A 10005-nucleotide genomic window follows, 5' to 3' on the forward strand; every position below is an offset into this window, starting at 1 on the left:
TTAGATTTTAAATTAAAATTTTCTAACTCTCTTTTGTCGTCTTGAGTTTTCTGTGCGGCGGGGGGGGGGGGGGGGAGGGAGGGAGGGAGGGAGGGAGGAAGGGAAGAGAGAGAGAAAGGAAGGAAGGAAGGAAGGAAGGAAGGAAAGAAGGAAGAAAAGAAAGAAAAGAAAGAAAAGAAGAGAGAAAGAGAGAAGAAATTAAGGAATGAGAATGAAGGTAGAGCTGAGAAGGGTAAAAATCCTGCAAGCTGAATTCCAGGGACCGCTCTTCAGGTACGCAAGCGGAGGGTGCCAGGGAATCTCTCAAACTCCTGAACTTAGGAAGGTCAGAGGCAAAACGGAGTCTCAGAGAAACGATTACAACTGAGGGGAGAACGCAGGAGGGGTATCCTGGTTGGCAGGGCCCTAAACCTGCCTGGGAAGGAAAGGAGGCAGCCTGCCTGGGAAAGGGCCCTTGGGTCAGCTGGGGACAGACACACAGTGGCTGATGGGATAGGCTGTGAGCATCACAGGACATCACAGAGGGCAAACCTTGTGTCTGTCCTGTGAGTGCAGCAGGGCCTGGGTGAACACCTTAGAGTGGGCTGTCTCTCGTATCCCATCAGGCCAAGAACGTCTTAGAAAAAAATTTCTGACTCTAGTGCAGCTACCCCAGACCTTGGGATGATTTAGCCATGCTGCCTGTCAGCTGACAAGCTCAGACCTCAGAGGAAGGTGACCAACTGCCTCAGTTTACCTCAGGTGGTTTCCCAAGACAAGGCTTTCAGTTCTGGTTTAGTGCTGATCCCCTGCCTCAGGCTATCTCTGTCAGAGCTGAGGCTCAGGGCCCTGCAATCAGCTCCTGTCCCTATGAATATTCAACTCAGTACCAGAAGGCTCAGGGATCCCAGTCCCTTTCAGGAAAGTCCCTTTCACCTCTGACAGAAGCTTCCTGGCCACACTTCAAAATCTAGGCTGAATTCAAGCTTGAGCACTTAAAGTTCCCAGGGATGCCACTTTCAGACATGACTGCTCTCAGATGAGTCGTAGGCCCTGATTCTATACTACCCTTCAACATGGTTTCTTTCGCAGCATGTTCCAGCTAAAGTGGCTGCTTAGTAGCCCCATGCCTGGCCCTGCTCTTCCCCCGCCCCATCCTCTTTGCTCTTCCGTTGGCCTGGAAAACTCCTTCATGTAGTTTCCTGTGCTTGAAGTCCAGATAACCTCACAGGGTGGCAACTGTCACCTCTCAAAGCCACGCACATAGAAGACACCCTCAATTCCCCAATGATCTTCCAAAGCCTCTTCCCACTAGACTTCTCCACCTAACATGGGCCTAACCCCCCAGGCTTCAGATCACACTCCTGTCATTAGATTCTTGTCAGCTAGTTGGCTGCCAGGAGTCAGCGTGTAGAACCAGCACTGGACTACATGTACCCACCATGTCCTCCCGGGGAGACACCAAACCCTCTCACAGGTCTCCAGTGCAGCAGGGGGAGTCTCCAGGTCCCCCCATTCCTCATCATCTTTCCAACCACCCCGTTCTTTAACTAACACCACTGAACTTCCTGCACAGTGGTAAGGTGAACCAGACACCCAGCGCCGTCAACCTTGCCCGTACACCCCAGTGAAGAACAATTTCATCATGACAGCCATGAGGCCCAGGAACCGAAAAGGAGGAAGGCATGTGGGGTTGTGTCATAGAAGGTCTGGCCCAGGATACAGGACACTAAGTCGTTGATAATGGATACAATGGAGGTATCCTTTTGCCATCCCTCCACACAAAGCCTGGAGTATGGGAAGAGGGCCCCTCTTCTCCCTTCACCTTTGGCACCCTTGTTTGGAGTCTACACTGGCACATTTTGGCCATAGGATCACCACCCCGGCCCCCATGCGCATAAGCAGATGTGAAGATCCATAGGGAGAACAGTAGACAGTACTGGACACACAGTCACGCTCTCCCCAAACATGGGGATTACTGTAGTTTCTGAGCCAAGCAGTGCAGAAGCCAGGGGATTCCAGGCAGCCAGGCCTCAGTCTCAGGATTAGCCTGACTGAAGGGAAGGAGAACCCAGTGGCTGCTGCTCTGAAGCTCAGGTCATACTCGGAGGATGTGAACTGGGGGCGGGGGGAACAGTGCAAAGGGAAGGAAGCCAGCTTCTAGAGGAAGACCATGAGTGTAACTGCCCCGCCCACCCTACCTCCCGCCCCCATCCTGGGCAGAGGAGGTGGTATGAACAGGCAAAGCTGAGAGGTATCCTCCTGAGCCCCCCTAAGCTGCTCCAGAGTCAGCAAAGATGATTCTTAGGGTTAGACGTGGGTCAGGCTCCGACATTCGCAGGTCACTAGATCTTACCAGGCCAGCTAGGTGGTTAAGAGCCTATGTGAACACTGCCTCTTAGGGCAACGAGCCAACCATGGCCGGAAACCCTGAAGGTGTACAAACATCCGGGTCACTTCTCAGCAGGAAGGAGCTGGGGTGGGGCCGGCGGAGATGAAGGTCTTGGTCATGGGCTCAGTTCTCTCCTCGGGGAAGAATAAAGGGTGAGCTACCCAGAGGCCTAGGAAGGCAGGTTCTTTCTGGGCACCCAGCCTTTCCCTCCTCGATGCTTTTACCTCTGTGGACGGACACTTAACTTCTTACCACAGCATCCAGGGCTTGTCCTGACATAGGCCATGCCCTCTGCTGCTGCAGCCTTACCTGCTCCTCTGCCCAGGCCTGTACCTCTTTCCTTCCTGGGCTTCCCCTGGCCCTGTGTCTCTTCCCTAACATCCTACTTATTTGTTTATTGTGTCTTCCTTGTACCCTAGCAGGTCACCTCGACCTGCAGGAGGACAGAGACTACTGCAGCTTTCTTTCATTCCTTAGTAGCATCTGGAAGAGCTCATGGCGCACAGCAGGGTTCAATACATGTCTCATGACTGGATGAATAAAGAGTACACAAACATTTAGTGTGAGGGAGATGCCTATAACCCCAGCACTTAAGAGATGGAGATGGCCGGGCGGTGGTGGCGCACGCCTTTAATCCCGGCACTTGGGAGGCAGAGGCAGGCGGATTTCTGAGTTTGAGAGTTCGAGGCCAGCCAGGTCTACAGAGTGAGTTCCAGGACAGCCAGGGCTACACAGAGAAACCCTGTCTTTAAAAAGCAAAAAAAAAAAAAAAAAAAAAAAAAAAAAGAGAGAGAGAGAGAGAGAGAGAGAGAGAGAGAGATGGAGATGGACAGAGCAGAAATGAAGGCATCTCCAGCTACAAAGTGAGTTGCCTAGACTACATGAGACCTGGTCTGAAAAAAAAAAAGAAAATTCTAAAAGCAGGCGCTTGGCCGACTGCTGCCTGAAACTGTTTCCCAGTCTGTGCATTTCCTGTGCCATCTTTGTTTATTTGTTTGCTTTTCTGAGACAGGGGTCTCAATATGTAGCTCTAGCTGTCCTGCAACTCACTCTGTAGACCAGGCTGGCCTCAAACTCACAGAGATCTACCTGCCTCTGCCTCCTCAATGCTGGGATAAAAGCCATGTGCCACCACTGCGCAGCCGCAGCTGTGTGATCTTGAACCGTGTACTTAACCATTCCGTGTCTCCTTTCATGAATGAATGGGAAGACAGCAACAGTACTGACCTCACTGCTTATGGAGATTAAGTAGTCCCACACACCGACGGCTTAAAGCATTGCCAGGCACCCGGAAGCACTCAGCTCTGTGCCGGCTGCCTGCCATTTCTTGCTCACTTACTTGCCCGCTTGCTCATTGTCGGTCTCCCCTCTCTCAGTGTCAGCTCCAGCCTGCTTTGCTCACTGCTACATCCTTAATTCCTAGCTCAGGGCTGGAGGAGAAAGCCAGGCTGCAGGGAGCTACAGGCCTGGCTAGGAGTAAGAGCCTCACCGATCTGCTTCTCCAGGGCAGCGGCCTCACAGACGGTGGCCCGGGGTAAGATGCCAGGGTCAGTGAAACTGGTCTGCAGGAGACAGCTCATGACGAAGAAGAAGAGGACGGCAGCGATGATGGGGATGGCCAGGGTCAGTGTGCGGGCCAGGTAGGGACAGCTAGGAGAGAAGAGAGTTCAGATTACCCCAGGCTCCCCTGGTACTGCCCCAGATAGTACATTCTCGAAAAGAGCCTCTCCCTGAAGTGTGGCTGGAGGTGAGTGCAGCCATTCCCCGAAATGCCCAGGGCAGACATTACTAGTCAATCCTGGACTTTTTCCAATGGCAGTTGAGATCTACAGATATTCTTCCTCACTCCACCCTGGCAGGCAGAGCCCTCTTCTTCCATTCCTTCTTGCCTCCAGGAACTTGCCAGAGAGCCTAAACTGGCCTGAAACCCTCTAAGTAGCTCAGGCTGGCCTTGACTCTTGATTTTTCTGCCTCTACCTCCCGAATACACATGGACCACCATACCTAGCCTTCTTTTTGTGGCAGTATGTACACTCAGAAGTCCCAAGCAGGAAAGTCAGAAGTCCAAGGCCATCCTTCCTACATAGCCAACTTGGGTTCTATGAAACTCTGTCCCCAAAATGCAAAACCAAAACCAAAACCAAAACAGGCAAGTGAGCTATTTTGGCATGTAAACGTGCTACCAGTGCTGGCCTGAATTTGATCCTGGAACCCACATGATGAAATAAAAAGAATGATCACAGGCGTCCTCTGACCTCACCATAGTGCACGTGTGCCATCGGGCAGTCACGCACACGCGCGCACACACACCATGACACACGCACATATATACAAAATAAATGGAATGTAATAAAAACCAGACAGACAGACAGACAGAGACAGAGATGGAAACAGAAAAAGACAAGGGCTTCCTGGGCTGGCTCTGAACCCCTGGACACAAGTCATCTTCCTACCTCAGCCCCAAGAGCTAGGACAGCATAGGAAAACAACATTGTGTCCAGCTCAGTACTCAGCATTTTAAAAAAATGTTATTTTAATAATTTCTGTGAATGGGTGTTTTTGCCTCCAGGCCTGACTGTGTGCCACGTGTATAACTGGTGACTAAAGAGGCCAGAAGGTGTTGGACTCTCTGGAATGACGTAGAGATAGGTGTGAGCCACCATATGGGTGCTAGGAATTGAACCTGAGTCCTCTGAAAGAGTGGCAGGTGCTTTCAATCACTGAGCCATCTCTCCAGACCTGATCCTGGCACTTGCTGCAGCCTCAGAATCTTGTTAGCAGACACAGCACTTCAGGAAGCCATTACCAATTTAGGCGGCTGCCCCTTGAGTAACCATCCACAGAGATGTTGCAATGCCCCTGACCCTGCCTCCCTAGACACTGACTCCAGGGGGTTCTCTCAGGCTCCCTGACCCAGGCTGGTTCCAAGAACAACTTGCTTGCAGGATGTCATGCTCCTCCCAGTAAGCAGGCTGACGACCACAGGCCTTGCTTCCATTTTAGGGCTGTCATGTTCTAGAAGGACTGGCTATTGGTAGGGACATGGCTTTAGGATGAAGAGAACTCATGGATGCTCTGTGGCAGTCTTCTTTGTCACTCTGCTGTCCATTCCAAAGCCACAGCCACTTTCTGCAAACGTAAAGCAGATCTTGCTTGAATCCTGCCTGAAACTCCCCGAAGGCCCCGGATAGAATCCAAACTCTCAATCAGCCTACCAGACCAGCCCTGTCCTGAGCTTCGCTAAGGTTTCCTCAGCCTCATCCTACAGAACTCTCCTCCCCTGTGGGGCTACAGACATGGCTCAATGATTATGAACACTTGCTGCTCTTTCAGGGGCCCGGGGTTCAGCTCCCAGAATCCGCACGGTGGCACACACCCATCCCTAATACCAGTGTTCCAGGGGATCCAGGACCCTCTTCTGAACTCCACACAGTGTCTTTATACATATGCAGGTAAAACACTCAAACACACTAGGATAAACAAAGCTAAAAAACATATTAGCGGTTGGAGATTTAGCTCAGTGGTAGAGCACTTGCCTAGCAAGTGCAAGGCCCTGGGTTCGGACCTTAGCTGGGTGGGTAGGTAGGGAAATGGGACAAAGTAACAAAAACATAAATTAATTTAGGTGTGGCAGCCCACACTTTTAAATCCCAGAACTCTGGAAACAGATGCAGGCAGATCCCTGTGAATCCTAGGCCAGCTCGGTCTATATACTGAGTTCCAGACTAGCCAGGACCATAAAGATCCTGTCAATGGCCGGGCGGTGGTGGCACATGCCTTTAATCCCAGCACTTGGGGGGCAGAGGCAGGCGGATTCCTGAGTTCGAGGCCAGCCTGGTCTACAGAGTGAGTTCCAGGACAGCCAGGGCTACACAGAGAAACCCTGTCTCGAAAAAACAAAACAAAACAAAAAAAAGATCCTGTCAAAACAAAGCAAAACCCTGCCTGTCTGTGACTATGTTGTTCCTCTTTATCCTGATAAGTAATGAGATTCTCCATGGGCACAGACAACATCCTCACCCAGGACATACCTCATGGAGAGGAAGGAGCTACCGTCTTGTTTTTTTCAGTATTCAGACCAAACCCAATGCCTTGTGTATGGTAGGTAAGTACTTTACCACTAAGTCATCTCCTGCCATCTCCTGAAAATTTACTATGTACTAGAGACTGTCCTAGTCAATAAGTCATTATAAATAATACTTACTGGCTAGGGATACAGCTCAGTGGTGGAATGCTATCTACCATGCACAAAGTAATAATCATAACAATAATAATAATGGCTATTAAATCGATATCTGTCGTATAAGCCAGACGTGATGATGTTACTTGCCTATAACGGTGGCACTCGAAAGCCTGAGAGTTTGAGGCCGGTCTGGGCTACAGACAATAACGCTACCTTAAGCCGGGCGGTGGTGTACACGCCTTTAATCCCAGTACTTGGGAGGCAGAGGCAGGCGGATTTCTGAGTTCGAGGCCAGCCTGGTCTACAGAGTGAGTTCCAGGACAGCCAGGGCTACACAGAGAAACCCTGTATCGAAAAAACAAAACCAAAAAGAAAAAAACCAAACCAAACAAACAAACAAAAAACCAAAAAGAAAAAAAAATAACGCTACCTTAAAAGTATTAATTCTGTCAGGCAGGCTGGCACACACCTTTAATCCCAGCACTCAGAAACACAGGCAGGTGGATCTCTGTGAGTGTGAGGCCAGCCAGGACTGTATGGTGAGATCCTGTCTCAAAATCAGTCAAATGCCTGACATGCAGACAGCCCCTATGTGCTAGATACACTACTGCGTACCTTATGTGCATTTCTCAAATCTTCACGAGACCCTCTGACTTTATGCTTCAAACTTCACAGATGAAGACGTTTAGAAAGTTTAAACAGTGCAGGCAAAGCAGGGCAGGAGTGTTCACTGTGATGTTTGTGGCACCGACTGTAGCCAGCCCCTGCCTTCCCACGGAAGCCAGAGAGGATTCCACAGAATGAGGGCTGCAGCTTGGAGATGCATCTATCAGGAGGCTGGGGGCCAGCCAATGTTCCAGGGGCCCACAGAGGAAGGGAGCAAAACCAGGCCATCTGCATATTGCTTCTGAAGCCTGCAGAGGCCTTCTCTCAGGATGAGAGCCTGCCAAAGTCAAGGGCTCCTAGTGGGCTACCCTCTGCCCAACACACTTCTGCATGTCCACCTCTCCAACAGAAGTGGCCAGGTCTAGGTATTACGCTGGACAGCTCACCTAGTTCTCGCACAAGCAGGCAGCTGGGGAATAAAGCCTGGGACTTGTAGAGCCCTCGGGAAATACCAACACCAAGACCTAGGCTTTGATTTCCACTGCTAGAGTCAAGGTCACCCAGTCAGGGTGCCAATTACAATCCACACTCCCAGCAAGTGATCCGTCCACTCACTCATTCAACCAGCACTTGCTGTGTTGAGCACTGACTGAATCCCTTGTATTGGCTCTAAGCACTAAATACACAGCAGTGCGGAGATTTCCTATGCTCTCAAAGAAAAGACAGGCACGAAATGACAGAGCAAGTGTGTATATATAGTACAGGCAGACAGGGAGAGACTGAAATGAGTGGACCATGAAGGTGCTCCAAACAGTACAGAGGCAAACCAGCAGGCCAATGAACTGAAGAGGACAACTCGGCAGAAGACGACTGGGCAGAGGAGAGAGGGTGCCAAGGCCATAGGAAGCCATTATTGGAGCTCTGGGGCTCTAACCCAGAGGGAGAACCGGGGAGCCTGAAGTCTGATGTCAAGGGGTTATGTCTGCTGTGAGGTGGGAAGTTGGGTAGAAGCTGGAAAGTCTGGTGGGTTGTGACATAATTTCCCAGCAAACAGGGAAGCGAAATGATTTGCACCAGGAAAGGTCTCCCCCAAGAGCCAAGTACCTTCCCCAGAGCAGTGGGGAGTGAGCATCTCTTACCAACCTTGTCCTCACTAAAGGTGCACCTACCACGCTGGCTCCTCTTCTGAGTCCTCGGAGCACCCCCAAACACCCAGCAGGACTATGGGTTGTCACTAAACCCTGGCCGCAAAGTCACCCCCCCCAAATGACAACAAGAGCAGAGGAAAGCCAAGGTGATTGGTCTGTCCTTCCTGGCTCGAATCAACACAGTACCTCCGTGAAGAATATCCAAGTCCAAAAGCGGCATAGAGCAGTCAGCACTACTCCTCCTGCCTGGGCCATAACCCTGGGTGTGAGCACCACAGCACCCAAGAAGCCATCATCATAGCACGGTGGAAACGAAACTTGGTCCAGCCTGAGCCAGGATCCCAGCACTTTCTCTGTAAAATACCCTGATCGGTTTTTTTTCCTGTCCCAACCCAGTGGAAGGGCAGAGCATTTTGGGGGAGGGTAGAAGGGAAGGAAGTGTTCACCTTGCAGCTGCAGACAAATAATCCAGGTCTGGAAAGTTTCTGAGAACTGGTCACTCAGACAGCCTCCTCATGACAAGTGCCCCTCCACACACATCCACACCCCCGGAAGTGATTTTTGGTAGGAATAGCTGCCAACATCAAGTGTTAGAAGCTTGGATACAAGAGAATAAATAAATAAATGATGAATATATCTGGGAAAAAAAAAACCAATGCTAAAGGCTTGCAAGCAGGACCAGGTACAATCTCAATAGAACCCCCGTCGGAGGTGGGTACTATTAAAGTCCCCATTCTACAGATGAGGGCACTGAGGTTTGGAAAGGTAAAATGACTGCCCCAGGCCACACAATTAATGGGAGGTGGAGCTGGGATTGGAGCCAGAGATGGAGCTCTTAACCATACTGAATAATAAAAGAAACCAAACCCAAAGAATAGGGAGAAGTAGGAGGGAAAGGCAGGGCTCAGCGGGTGTGCATGCATGTGGGGGAGCGTGTGCCTGCAAGGAGTCACAGGGCAGGTGACTCCTGCTAGAGGTTGAGGGTGGGTGGAAACTTTCATGCACGAGGGGCCTCGAGAAAGCCTCAAGCAGCCACTCTTCCATCCAGCCCTAGGTCACTGAGGAAAAGGTCAGAAGCCCATAGGGGCAAGTAAGACAAGTCCTATGAAAGCACTCAGGTCTCTTTCCTGAAAAGGATCCTGATGCTGCTGTCCTGGTGGTGGAATGCCACCGAGGGATGCTCCAGAGTGTCCAGAGAGTAAAGAGACAGGTCAGGGTGGGTGAGACACCTAGAGGGCTAGGGAGCTAAGTAAGAGAGGGTCTGGAAGAAGCTTTGGAGAAACTAAGGAAAGTGTTAAAGAGAGAAGGGGCTGTCTGAGAGGCCCAGAGATGCTTTAGGGAGGATTGCCTTGGGGCCTAGGGTGACCATGACTGAGGGAAAGCGGGTGTGGGAGCCAGGACCCTGTGGAACCTTGAAGGGACCTGAGAAGACGCCTAGGAAATGTATGGTAGGGTGTCCACAGCCAAAGGACACAAAAACTTACTTGTCTAAGGACAGGAATGAAAGACGCCTAGAAGGGTCAGAAAGAGCCTGGGATAGGCAAGAACCAGCCAGTGAGTGATAGGAGGGCAGGAGGACCTGAGGGACCCCACCCCCACCCCGGCAAAAGCTGATGACCGGGGCGCGGCACACAAGGTCCGGGTGGCGAGAAGGGGTTCCGGGGATCCGGGGCGGGCGGAGGCCCGAGGGCACACGG

At 51.2% G+C, this 10005-nt stretch overlaps 1 protein-coding gene across 6 annotated transcripts in view; it reads right to left on the reverse strand.

Moving 5' to 3' along the window:
- Positions 1-9112, reverse strand: part of Zdhhc18 (zinc finger DHHC-type containing 18) — a 29309-nt gene extending 20197 nt beyond the window's left edge. For 4 of the 6 annotated variants that reach the window (XM_028759602.1, XM_028759603.1, XM_028759604.1 and 1 more), the window contains exons 1-2: positions 7170-7195; positions 3861-4021 (exon numbers count right to left, since the gene is read on the reverse strand). In XM_028759602.1, the coding sequence (XP_028615435.1) occupies positions 3861-4021; positions 7170-7180 (172 nt within the window). In that variant the 5' untranslated portion in view covers positions 7181-7195. Of the gene's footprint in view, positions 1-2335; positions 2749-3860; positions 4022-7169; positions 7196-8754 lie in introns of those variants that run through there. The other 2 variants (XM_028759606.1, XM_028759607.1) reach the window with 2 other exon arrangements.
- Positions 9113-10005: the final 893 nt, after the last annotated feature.

Source organism: Grammomys surdaster, unplaced genomic scaffold (genome assembly GCF_004785775.1).
Source record: "Grammomys surdaster isolate TR1022 unplaced genomic scaffold, NIH_TR_1.0 126313, whole genome shotgun sequence".
Taxonomy (NCBI): domain Eukaryota; kingdom Metazoa; phylum Chordata; class Mammalia; order Rodentia; family Muridae; genus Grammomys; species Grammomys surdaster.